The 13,475-nt window shown below is 45.1% G+C and overlaps 1 protein-coding gene across 1 annotated transcript; it reads left to right on the top strand.

The window, feature by feature from the left end:
- Positions 1–6,391: 6,391 nt before the first annotated feature.
- On the top strand, positions 6,392–11,206 carry LOC121377287. Its single transcript, XM_041505223.1, has 2 exons — positions 6,392–6,486; positions 9,265–11,206. Exon 2 carries the CDS (start codon positions 9,300–9,302, stop codon positions 10,710–10,712), a length of 1,413 nt encoding a protein of 470 aa, XP_041361157.1. The 5' UTR covers positions 6,392–6,486; positions 9,265–9,299; the 3' UTR covers positions 10,713–11,206.
- The last annotated feature ends 2,269 nt before the right edge of the window (positions 11,207–13,475 follow it).

Below are 13,475 nucleotides of genomic sequence, written 5' to 3'. Positions count from 1 at the left end.
ACCTTCCAAATGTCCGTCTAGCTCTCTTACAGTCAGAGTACTCGGGCTACTTACAGCGTATAACCTTCCAAATGTCCGTCTAGCTCTCTACAGTCAGAGTACTCGGGCTACTTACAGCGTATAACCTTCCAAATGTCCGTCTAGCTCTCTACAGTCAGAGTACTCGGGCTACTTACAGCGTATAACCTTCCAAATGCCCGTCTAGCTCTCTACAGTCAGAGTACTCGGGCTACTTACAGCGTATAACCTTCCAAATGCCCGTCTAGCTCTCTACAGTCAGAGTACTCGGGCTACTTACAGCGTATAACCTTCCAAATGTCCGTCTAGCTCTCTACAGTCAGAGGACTCGGGGCTACTTACAGCGTATAACCTTCCAAATGTCCGTCTAGCCTCTAAGTCAGAGGACTCGGGCTACCAGCGTCTTCCAAATGCTCTAGCTCTCTACAGTCAGAGTCTCGGGCTACTTACAGCGTATAACCTTCCAAATGCCCGTCTAGCTCTCTACAGTCAGAGGCTCGGGCTACTTACAGCGTATAACCTTCCAAATGCCCGTCTAGCTCTCTACAGTCAGAGTACTCGGGCTACTTACAGCGTATAACCTTCCAAATGCCCGTCTAGCTCTCTACAGTCAGAGTACTCGGGCTACTTACAGCGTATAACCTTCCAAATGCCCGTCTAGCTCTCTACAGTCAGAGTACTCGGGCTACTTACAGCGTATAACCTTCCAAATGCCCGTCTAGCTCTCTACAGTCAGAGTACTCGGGCTACTTACAGCGTATAACCTTCCAAATGCCCGTCTAGCTCTCTACAGTCAGAGTACTCGGGCTACTTACAGCGTATAACCTTCCAAATGTCCGTCTAGCTCTCTTACAGTCAGAGTACTTACGGGCTACTTACAGCGTATAACCTTCCAAATGTCCGTCTAGCTCTCTACAGTCAGAGTACTCGGGCTACTTACAGCGTATAACCTTCCAAATGTCCGTCTAGCTCTAGCTCTACTTACAGCGTATAACCTTCCAAATGAGCTCTCTACAGTCAGAGGACTCGGGCTACTTACAGCGTATAACCTTCCAAATGCCCGTCTAGCTCTCTACAGTCAGAGTACTCGGGCTACTTACAGCGTATAACCTTCCAAATGCCCGTCTAGCTCTCTACAGTCAGAGTACTCGGGCTACTTACAGCGTATAACCTTCCAAATGTCCGTCTAGCTCTCTACAGTCAGAGTACTCGGGCTACTTACAGCGTATAACCTTCCAAATGTCCGTCTAGCTCTCTACAGTCAGAGTACTCGGGCTACTTACAGCGTATAACCTTCCAAATGTCCGTCTAGCTCTCTACAGTCAGAGTACTCGGGCTACTTACAGCGTATAACCTTCCAAATGCCCGTCTAGCTCTCTACAGTCAGAGTACTCGGGCTACTTACAGCGTATAACCTTCCAAATGTCCGTCTAGCTCTCTACAGTCAGAGTACTCGGGCTACTTACAGCGTATAACCTTCCAAATGTCCGTCTAGCTCTCTACAGTCAGAGTCGGGCTACTCAGCGGCTCTAGCTCTCTACAGTCAGAGTACTCGGGCTACTTACAGCGTATAACCTTCCAAATGCCCGTCTAGCTCTCTACAGTCAGAGTACTCGGGCTACTTACAGCGTATAACCTTCCAAATGTCCGTCTAGCTCTCTACAGTCAGAGTACTCGGGCTACTTACAGCGTATAACCTTCCAAATGTCCGTCTAGCTCTCTACAGTCAGAGGACTCGGGCTACTTACAGCGTATAACCTTCCAAATGTCCGTCTAGCTCTCTACAGTCAGAGTACTCGGGCTACTTACAGCGTATAACCTTCCAAATGTCCGTCTAGCTCTCTACAGTCAGAGTACTCGGGCTACTTACAGCGTATAACCTTCCAAATGTCCGTCTAGCTCTCTACAGTCAGAGTACTCGGGCTACTTACAGCGTATAACCTTCCAAATGTCCGTCTAGCTCTCTACAGTCAGAGTACTCGGGCTACTTACAGCGTATAACCTTCCAAATGTCCGTCTAGCTCTCTTACAGTCAGAGTACTCGGGCTACTTACAGCGTATAACCTTCCAAATGTCCGTCTAGCTCTCTACAGTCAGAGTACTCGGGCTACTTACAGCGTATAACCTTCCAAATGTCCGTCTAGCTCTCTACAGTAGAGTACTCGGGCTACTTACAGCGTATAACCTTCCAAATGAGCTCTCTACAGTCAGAGTCTCGGGCTACTTACAGCGTATAACCTTCCAAATGTCCGTCTAGCTCTCTACAGTCAGAGTACTCGGGCTACTTACAGCGTATAACCTTCCAAATGTCCGTCTAGCTCTCTACAGTCAGAGTACTCGGGCTACTTACAGCGTATAACCTTCCAAATGTCCGTCTAGCTCTCTACAGTCAGAGTACTCGGGCTACTTACAGCGTATAACCTTCCAAATGTCCGTCTAGCTCTCTACAGTCAGAGGACTCGGGCTACTTACAGCGTATAACCTTCCAAATGTCCGTCTAGCTCTCTACAGTCAGAGGACTCGGGCTACTTACAGCGTATAACCTTCCAAATGTCCGTCTAGCTCTCTACAGTCAGAGTACTCGGGCTACTTACAGCGTATAACCTTCCAAATGTCCGTCTAGTCTAGCTCTCTTACAGCGTATAACCTTCCAAATGAGCTCTCTACAGTCAGGGCTACTTACAGCGTATAACCTTCCAAATGTCCGTCTAGCTCTCTACAGTCAGAGTACTCGGGCTACTTACAGCGTATAACCTTCCAAATGTCCGTCTAGCTCTCTACAGTCAGAGTACTCGGGCTACTTACAGCGTATAACCTTCCAAATGTCCGTCTAGCTCTCTACAGTCAGAGTACTCGGGCTACTTACAGCGTATAACCTTCCAAATGCGTATAACCTTCCAAATGTCCGTCTAGCTCTCTACAGCTCTCTACAGTCAGAGTACTCGGGCTACTTACAGCGTATAACCTTCCAAATGGTCTAGCTCTCTACAGTCAGAGTACTCGGGCTACTTACAGCGTATAACCTTCCAAATGTCCGTCTAGCTCTCTACAGTCAGAGTACTCGGGCTACTTACAGCGTATAACCTTCCAAATGTCCGTCTAGCTCTCTACAGTCAGAGTACTCGGGCTACTTACAGCGTATAACCTTCCAAATGTCCGTCTAGCTCTCTACAGTCAGAGTACTCGGGCTACTTACAGCGTATAACCTTCCAAATGTCCGTCTAGCTCTCTACAGTCAGAGTACTCGGGCTACTTACAGCGTATAACCTTCCAAATGTCCGTCTAGCTCTCTACAGTCAGAGTACTCGGGCTACTTACAGCGTATAACCTTCCAAATGTCCGTCTAGCTCTCTACAGTCAGAGTACTCGGGCTACTTACAGCGTATAACCTTCCAAATGTCCGTCTAGCTCTCTACAGTCAGAGTACTCGGGCTACTTACAGCGTATAACCTTCCAAATGTCCGTCTAGCTCTCTACAGTCAGAGTACTCGGGCTACTTACAGCGTATAACCTTCCAAATGTCCGTCTAGCTCTCTACAGTCAGAGTACTCGGGCTACTTACAGCGTATAACCTTCCAAATGTCCGTCTAGCTCTCTACAGTCAGAGTACTCGGGCTACTTACAGCGTATAACCTTCCAAATGTCCGTCTAGCTCTCTACAGTCAGAGGACTCGGGCTACTTACAGCGTATAACCTTCCAAATGTCCGTCTAGCTCTCTACAGTCAGAGTACTCGGGCTACTTACAGCGTATAACCTTCCAAATGTCCGTCTAGCTCTCTACAGTCAGAGTACTCGGGCTACTTACAGCGTATAACCTTCCAAATGTCCGTCTAGCTCTCTACAGTCAGAGTACTCGGGCGTATAACTTACAGCGAGTACTATTACAGCGTATAACCTTCCAAATGTCCGTCTAGCTCTCTACAGTCAGAGTACTCGGGCTACTTACAGCGTATAACCTTCCAAATGTCCGTCTAGCTCTCTACAGTCAGAGTACTCGGGCTACTTACAGCGTATAACCTTCCAAATGTCCGTCTAGCTCTCTACAGTCAGAGTACTCGGGCTACTTACAGCGTATAACCTTCCAAATGTCCGTCTAGCTCTCTACAGTCAGAGTACTCGGGCTACTTACAGCGTATAACCTTCCAAATGTCCGTCTAGCTCTCTACAGTCAGAGGACTCGGGCTACTTACAGCGTATAACCTTCCAAATGTCCGTCTAGCTCTCTACAGTCAGAGGACTCGGGCTACTTACAGCGTATAACCTTCCAAATGTCCGTCTAGCTCTCTACAGTCAGAGTCACTCGGGCTACTTACAGCGTATAACCTTCCAAATGTCCGTCTAGCTCTCTACAGTCAGAGTACTCGGGCTACTTACAGCGTATAACCTTCCAAATGTCCGTCTAGCTCTCTACAGTCAGAGTACTCGGGCTACTTACAGCGTATAACCTTCCAAATGTCCGTCTAGTCTCTAGCAGAGTACTCGGGCTACTTACAGCGTATAACCTTCCAAATGTCCGTCTAGCTCTCTTACAGTCAGAGTACTCGGGCTACTTACAACGTATAACCTTCCAAATGTCCGTCTAGCTCTCTACAGTCAGTATAACCTTCCAAATGTCCGTCTAGCTCTCTACAGTCAGAGGACTCGGGCTACTTACAGCGTATAACCTTCCAAATGTCCGTCTAGCTCTCTACAGTCAGAGGACTCGGGCTACTTACAGCGTATAACCTTCCAAATGTCCGTCTAGCTCTCTACAGTCAGAGGACTCGGGCTACTTACAGCGTATAACCTTCCAAATGTCCGTCTAGCTCTCTACAGTCAGAGTACTCGGGCTACTTACAGCGTATAACCTTCCAAATGTCCGTCTAGCTCTCTACAGTCAGAGTACTCGGGCTATAACCTTCCAAATGTCCGTCTACAGCGAGTACTAACAGCGTTAACCTTCCAAATGTCCGTCTAGCTCTCTACAGTCAGAGTACTCGGGCTACTTACAGCGTATAACCTTCCAAATGTCCGTCTAGCTCTCTACAGTCAGAGTACTCGGGCTACTTACAGCGTATAACCTTCCAAATGTCCGTCTAGCTCTCTACAGTCAGAGTACTCGGGCTACTTACAGCGTATAACCTTCCAAATGTCCGTCTAGCTCTCTACAGTCAGAGTACTCGGGCTACTTACAGCGTATAACCTTCCAAATGTCCGTCTAGCTCTCTACAGTCAGAGTACTCGGGCTACTTACAGCGTATAACCTTCCAAATGTCCGTCTAGCTCTCTACAGTCAGAGGACTCGGGCTACTTACAGCGTATAACCTTCCAAATGTCCGTCTAGCTCTCTACAGTCAGAGTACTCGGGCTACTTACAGCGTATAACCTTCCAAATGTCCGTCTAGCTCTCTACAGTCAGAGTACTCGGGCTACTTACAGCGTATAACCTTCCAAATGTCCGTCTAGCTCTCTACAGTCAGAGGACTCGGGCTACTTACAGCGTATAACCTTCCAAATGTCCGTCTAGCTCTCTACAGTCAGAGGACTCGGGCTACTTACAGCGTATAACCTTCCAAATGCCCGTCTAGCTCTCTACAGTCAGAGTACTCGGGCTACTTACAGCGTATAACCTTCCAAATGTCCGTGCAGAGAGCTACTCTAGCTCTCTACAGTCAGAGTACTCGGGCTACTTACAGCGTATAACCTTCCAAATGTCCGTCTAGCTCTCTACAGTCAGAGTACTCGGGCTACTTACAGCGTATAACCTTCCAAATGTCCGTCTAGCTCTCTACAGTCAGAGTACTCGGGCTACTTACAGCGTATAACCTTCCAAATGTCCGTCTAGCTCTCTACAGTCAGAGTACTCGGGCTACTTACAGCGTATAACCTTCCAAATGTCCGTCTAGCTCTCTACAGTCAGAGCTCTCTACAGACTCGGGCTACTTACAGCGTATAACCTTCCAAATGTCCGTCTAGCTCTCTACAGTCAGAGTACTCGGGCTACTTACAGCGTATAACCTTCCAAATGTCCGTCTAGCTCTCTACAGTCAGAGGACTCGGGCTACTTACAGCGTATAACCTTCCAAATGTCCGTCTAGCTCATTACTGCCAAACAGTTATATAGGGTTTCAAACGATTCACTACGTATTTTCGAATACGAAATGATGGAAATACATGGTAAAAAAAAAGTCTCAGGTTAGCAAATTTGCACGAATCTCTCTATAATTTTTGCCCGAATTTGAGGTTTTGCTGCAGAATTAGGAGGCAATGCCCCCCCCCCCCCCCCCCCCCCGTCCCCAGCCCCCTGTCTCGTACGCTTATACTGGTAATGACGTCACTATAAAGTCTACAAAATGCCGAAAATGACGTCATTACGGAAGACGAATCACGGTAAGAACTAGGGGGTGACAGTCGAAGTCATTTTTGACTCTTCTGATAGTAAATTGTGACAGTTTAAATACGACTGTCAGGGTATTACAATAATAATGGTACTAATTAGTTTTATTACATTATTATATTTGAGTTTTAAATCGTTTGATTTGAGTAGCAAGTTACGAAAATTAAAAAAATAATGTGGATGGTTTTTTTAAAGCATTATTCTTAACCTTTAGAATCAATTTGTCAGTTAATTGCAGGCGCGTGTGCAAGGCAGTATGCAGGAGGGGGTGTAGATTGTGAGGAGCGAAGTTTGTAGGCGTGGGACGTCGAGTCATGCTTCCCCGTGAAAGTGTAGAACTCCCCCCCCCCCCCCATAAATTTGCTTCAGTAGGAGGAGGTTCGACCCTCGAAAGCCTCCCCTCTGGATGATTACATTATCATAGCATAATCAGTGGCGGATCTAAAGGGGCCCGCTCCCTCTAAATTTTGCGACAGTGTTATTTATTTATTTATTTATTTTACATTGAAGAATCAGAGGAATCCCTTCGGGAACGTTTGTGGCCACATGTCATTGCCTCCCACCCAAATGGATTTTCTGGATCCGCCACTGATAATTTACCATTTGGTGTAAATAAGTTGTATATTTTAAAAATAATTCTGAAAAGGTTAGCATAAAATGAATCCTGGTTATTATTGTATGACCGTCCTCGCTGGCGTCGTGGTTAGGTCATCGGTCTACAGGCTGGTAGGTACTGGGTTCGGATCCCAGTCGAGGTATGGGATTTTTAATCCAGATACCGACTCTAAACCCTGAGTGAGTGCTCCGCAAGGCTCAATGAGTAGGTGTAAACCACTTGCACCGACCAGTGATCCATAACTGGTTCAACAAAGGCCATGGTTTGTGCTATCCTGCCTGTGGGAAGCGCAAATAAAAGATCCCTTGCTGCTATTCGGAAAGAGTAGCCCATGTAGTGGCGACAGCGGGTTTCCTCACAAAATCTGTGTGGTCCTTAACCATATGTCTGACGCCATATAACCGTAAATAAAATGTGTTGAGTGCGTCGTTAAATAAAACATTTCTTTCTTTCTGTTAATTTTCCAACTGACAAAAGTGTGCAATGAATCTGTACAACCGCAAACTTTAAAGGGACTGTCCTGAATGTCCTGCACTGTAAGATGTTTCCGACTAATAAATCTTTTAACGTCTAAAAATACGCATTAAATATATGTTCTAATTTAGAATATCAGTGTCTGTATATTCAAGGTCGTCTTAATATATGTAAGAAGCCCAAACTGGATTTTGTGTTCCCCAAAAAATATTTTAGAAAATAAAATGAAATTTAACCTAGTACAAACACTAGAACGATCAGAAACACGTTTAATATACAGCCACTAATAATTTATACAGAAAAATATATTTGATATGTAATTACAGTCGTTAAAACCTTTACCCCCCTAGCCTATGCCCCTGGTGTGCCAGTGTGTGTGTGTGTGTGTGGTGTGGTGAGAGTGTGTGAGAGGGGTCTCTCTATCTCCTCTCTCTCTCTCTCTCTCTCTCTCTCTCTGTGTGGTGTCTTCACTCTGTGTGCTGTGTGTGCCTCTCTCTATCTCTCCTTTCTCCCGCTCTCTCCTCTCTCTCTCTCTCGCTCCCTCTCTCTCCAGTATATAGGGCTCTTCTCTCTCTTTTCTCTCTGTGTGTCTATTTCTGTGTGTGTGTGTGTAACATTTTCCAGTATAGTGGCTTTCCCTATCTCTCTTTCTGTCTGTCTGTCCAATATGTCTCCCTTCGTCTGTCCTCTGTCGTCTGTCTGTCTCTCTCTCTCTCTCTCTCTCTCTCTCTCTTGCTCTCTCTCTATCTCTTCTCTCTCTCTCTCTCTCTCTTCATCCCCTCCATGTCTGTCTCTCTCCATGCCTCTGTATCTCCCTCCATCTCTGTCTCTCTCCATCCATCCCTGTCTCTCTCTCTCTCTCTCTCTCTCTCTCTCTCTCTCTCTCTCTCTCTCTCTCTCTCTCTCTCTCTCACCATCTCTTTCACCACCTATCTCTCCATCTCTCTCTCCACCTCTCTCCATACACCTCTCTCCATGTCTCACCATCTCTCTCTCTCTCTCTCTCTCTCTCTCTCTCTCTCTCTCTCTCTCCCCCTCCATCTCTCTCCCTCCATCTCCCTCTCTCCATGTCTATCTAACTTTCTTTTTCTCCACCCATCTCTCTCACTCTCTCTCCATCCCCATCCATGACTCCCCCCATCTCTCTCTCTCTCTCTCTCTCTCTCTCTCTCTCTCTCTCCTCTCTCTCTCTCTCTCTCTCTCTCTCTCCCCCCCCATCTCTTTCCCTCCATCTCCCTCTCTCTCTCCATGTCTATCTCCCTTTCTTTTTCTCCACCCATCTCTCTCACTCTCGATCCATCCCCATCCATGACACCCCCCCCCCTCTCTCTCTCTCTCTCTCTCTCTCTCTCTCTCTCTCTCTCTCTCTCTCTCTCTCTTTCTCAATCTCTCATCTCTTTCACCATCTATCTCTCCATCTCTCTCTCCACCTCTCCATACATCTCTCTCCATGTCTCACCATCTCTCTCTCTCTCTCTCTCTCTCTCTCTCTCTCTCTCTCTCTCCCTCCCTCTCCCTCTCTCTCCCCCTCCATCTCCCTCTCTCTCTCCATGTCTATCTCCCTTTCTTTTTCTCCATCCATCTCTCTCACTCTCTCTCCATCCCCATCCATGACCCCCCCCATCCCTCTCTCTCTCTCTCTCTCTCTCTCTCTCTCTCTCTCTCTCTCTCTCTCTCTCTTAGACACACACACACACACACACACACCCACACACTCATATATATATATATATATATATATATATATATATATATATATGTATGTATTTTGTTTCCTAGATTTCAACCCCACCACTGCAAAAGAAACTCAAAAAATGTTTCCACACACAAACACAGAAAACGGAAGCTCGACGGATGCACACACCAACAGACAACAAGAAGGAAGCTTCCCGGTTGCGCCAACCAATAGACAGCAAGGCGATCCATCCACGGTTGCACATACCAATAGACAGACAGACGGACGCCCTATAGTTGAACACACACCAACAGATATCAAGACAGACTCTCTCCAGTTGCACACACCAACAGACAGCAAGAAGGATGTTCCGTGTTTGCACACACCAACAGACAGCAAGAAAGATGTTCTATTTTTGCATACGCCAATAGACACGAAGAAGACTGTTCAATGTTTGCACATACCAATAAACAGCAAGATCATTCCATGTTTGTACACACCGACAGACAGCAAGACGTCTTTTTCATCTTTGCACACACCAACAGACACCAATACGTCTGTTTCATCTTTGCACACACCAACAGGTAGCAAGACGTCTGTTTCATATCTGCGCATACCAATAGACAGCAGGAACGCTGTTCCGTGTTTGCAGTCATCAATAGTGAGGACGAAAGCTGTTCCATCTCTGCGCACACCAACAGGCAGCAAGACGGACGCCCCTCAGCACCGCACCCCAACAGGCAGATTGAAGGACAGACTGAAACACACGCTGACGTTCACGGCGCAAACGTCGTCGGACGAAACCGGCGTGGACGTAAACTCCATCTTGGTGCTACAGCGGAAGACAACTCGGCTGGTGGTTGTGTCCGATTGGTTAAACAAGAGCGTCAAGTGTTTCAGTTGCGAGACGGCCGCCCTGGTGAGTCGCTTCGACCTCCCCTGTCACCCGTGCGGCCTGGCGGGGCCAAGCGACGAGCAGACGGCGGTTCTCGTCGCCTTGCCCTTGCAGAAGCGCATCCTGTATCTGGACATCCAAGATGGCTTCCGTCTGACGCACACTCTGAAGACGAGCAGGATATACTACTTCATATTCCCCATGACCGGAAAGCGTTTGGTTGCCAGCGGCTGGAGGCTGGGTGGGTACGTCGACATACTGAACTCGGCGGGACAAGTCATCAAGACGTTCCCCCCAGGCATGTTCCCCGACCCCTGGTCCCTGACGGTGAGAAAACACACGCTGATCGTCATATCGAAGAAAGGCCAAGTCGTGGCGTGCCTGACGCCAACGGGACTGATCACGTGGATACCGTGCGATCCGGAAACCAAGCGGCACCTGGTGGGCGTGGCCTGTGACGCGGACGAGTTCATTTACCTCTGTGACGCGCTGAGGAACTGCGTCGTGAAGGTGACACACGACGGGCGGTTCAGACACGATGTTCTCACGCAAGACGTCGGGCTGGCCACGCCCGTCGCCATCTGCTGCCACCTCAACGAGGTCTATGTCGCCCAGAGCAACGGAAACGTCTCCATATTTACGTGTACAAAAAGCTAACTGTAAATGCCTCACAGTTTCTTATAAATATTGCACGATTACCCACGTGGAAACCTTCAGTTTCCTGATAAGGCTATTCGTCTCTCTTACACTGACTTGTTTTCCCTTCAAGTTGAATACAGAAAGAGTATGGAACACAGAACAACACAGAAGGACAACTCGTCATGTAGACATGACCATAAGTGTACGAGACACAGTTAGGGCGGTGGTGGTGGTGGTGGTGTGTGTGTGTGGGGAGGGGGGGGGCGGGCAAATGCCCTCGTAAAGAGCTGGAACAAATCCTCAAAACAAAATTAAAATCCTCAAATTCGTGCAAAAACGGTAAATATATTCGGGCAAAATGTGCTAACCTGAGACTTTTTTTAACATGTATTTTCTTCATCATTCTATCGGCAAAATAGCTGTAATCCATGGGAAAGTGCGTAGTGATTCGTTTGTAACCCTATATAGCTGTTTGGTAGTAACACTTCTATAAATAAACGTTGTTAATCAGATTCGGGCATTTTTGTTTAATTCGGGCGAAAACTAGCCTGACCCTTCCCGTCCCCCCCCCCCCCCCCCCCATCCCACCCTCTACAAAAATGGGAGCACGTACGCCTATGAAAATGACTACAGACTAGATGGCCATTCGCACTTCTTTTTCCCGTCTGTCGACCCATAACACGACTCGTAAACTGTGTTGGTTTTCCCGCCAATATATGAAGAGTTCAGGCGCAAAACGCGATATAAACCATTTTCTTCCTAGTTTTTAGTTAAAGCCATTATTGTATGTCAGTAAGGGCTAATCGTAGGCCCGCTGATTTGCTGCAAACACGATTGATCCTTATGAAATTGTATTGGATAAATCCCGATTATTATTTTTGTTTTTTTTTATCAAAACGCGATATACGCCAATTAAAAAAATCACTTTTACTGAAAATGAAAAATGGATATATCGCGTTTTGCGCCTAAACTCTTCATATATATATATATATATATATATATATATATATATATATATATATATATATATATATATATATATATATCGAGGGGTTAGTGCCAGAACCACTTATCTCCTTTCCACTTCAATCTGAGAAAACTGCATTGAAAACTTTGGAATGCACTTAAAAATTGGAAACTTAACTTTTGCTAAATATTTTGTTTTTAGATGCTAGCAGTTATTTGTTTTAGTATACAACTTAAAAGTTTTTCTGCTAGTAATAATAGATAATCATGTAATTAGATGAATAAATATTTTATTTATTCTGGCTCCTGGAACTTGAACACAAACGGCTCCGACCAGCATGCCAGAGCAAGCTATTTTATAAACAGTTCTTCTTACAGCCCAGCATGTTACAAATTGTGTGAAATCTCAAGTCAAGAATAATGTTATCTTGCAGTGACTCCACGTGGCATACAGTAACCTTTTAAGTTCGCAGCAGCTCTGAAACACCTAATTGGGTATGTGTTGTTAATACTTTGAAAATGTACTGGAGGCAGGGGGTAATTGTAAATAATAACAAATTATCTCTGGATGGCAGACACTGGCAAGGGTCATGGGTGTTTCCAGCTGTGTGCACAGTAACCGTATACTACACTGAGATGGTGAATCCGGCTTCCTGGTAATGTAGCAGGTTACTAGAAGCACTTAACAACTTTAGAAAACCAATTTGTCAAAGAAAGCAAAGCCTTAAAACCAGCTATAACAGCTACATTTGTTACACTAATTATTACATGAAATGTAAGCTATCACACCAGTTATAACAGATGTATTTATTACACTAATTAAACACGAAATGTAAGCTATTGGAGTAAACTGAACCATACCTGTAGTGTTAAGATACTAACTGAATAAATAATGTTAATTCAACAGTAAAGATAAGTTAATACGTTTAATGATTTCTAATATACAGTAATTTAACGAAACAAAATGAATACAGGGCCAGTAACAATATTCGGCATTTTTCCTTTAAGGTTTTTATTCGTTGTAAAGTGTCTACGTTTTGACATTTTCTAAAACAAATGTTCTTCAACTTAATGATTTAAACAGCAATTTAGAGAGAATAAAATTACAAATATATCTATAATCAACGAGTAATGATTCCTAGCAGAATGCGCATTTTCGTAGGTTTTTCAAAAATGCACCAAAAAAATCATCGTGTGCAAGATGTTTGCATGTAACATGGGACAGATGTTACTGAAACAATGTTTAGAAGTTATCTGTGATTAAAACTTACTAAAATAATATGACATTAGCAAATAATTACCACAAGTCTACTGGCCCTTAAGTAATTTTGTTGAGTACATTTTAAATATGCAAGTAATACTACTAAAGATAACTGTTTTGAAACCAAAATCTATTGATTGATATACTTTAAATTGCACACATATGTATTGGCGTATCCTGGTAACCAGACACAAGAGGACCTTGTCTTTTTTTTGGTCTTTTTTTTCTCTCTCCTTTTTGTTTTCCTTTCTTCTTTTTCGGGCTAGTAGTGGCCTATAACTATTCTACTCATGTTAGTAATGGTCTAAGTTTCTACTCATTCTAGTAGTGGTCTAAACCTCTTCTATTCGGGCTAGTAGTGGCCTATAACTATTCTACTCATGTTAGTAATGGTCTAAGTTTCTACTCATTCTAGTAGTGGTCTAAACCTCTTCTATTCGGGCTAGTAGTGGCCTATAACTATTCTACTCATGTTAGTAATGGTCTAAGTTTCTACTCATTCTAGTAGTGGTCTAAACCTCTTCTATTCGGGCTAGTAGTGGCCTATAACTATT

This window comes from Gigantopelta aegis, chromosome 7 (assembly GCF_016097555.1).
Source record: "Gigantopelta aegis isolate Gae_Host chromosome 7, Gae_host_genome, whole genome shotgun sequence".
NCBI classification, from domain to species: Eukaryota; Metazoa; Mollusca; class Gastropoda; order Neomphalida; family Peltospiridae; genus Gigantopelta; species Gigantopelta aegis.
Note: the sequence above shows the minus strand (reverse complement) of the source record. Positions and strands in the feature narration are given on the sequence as shown.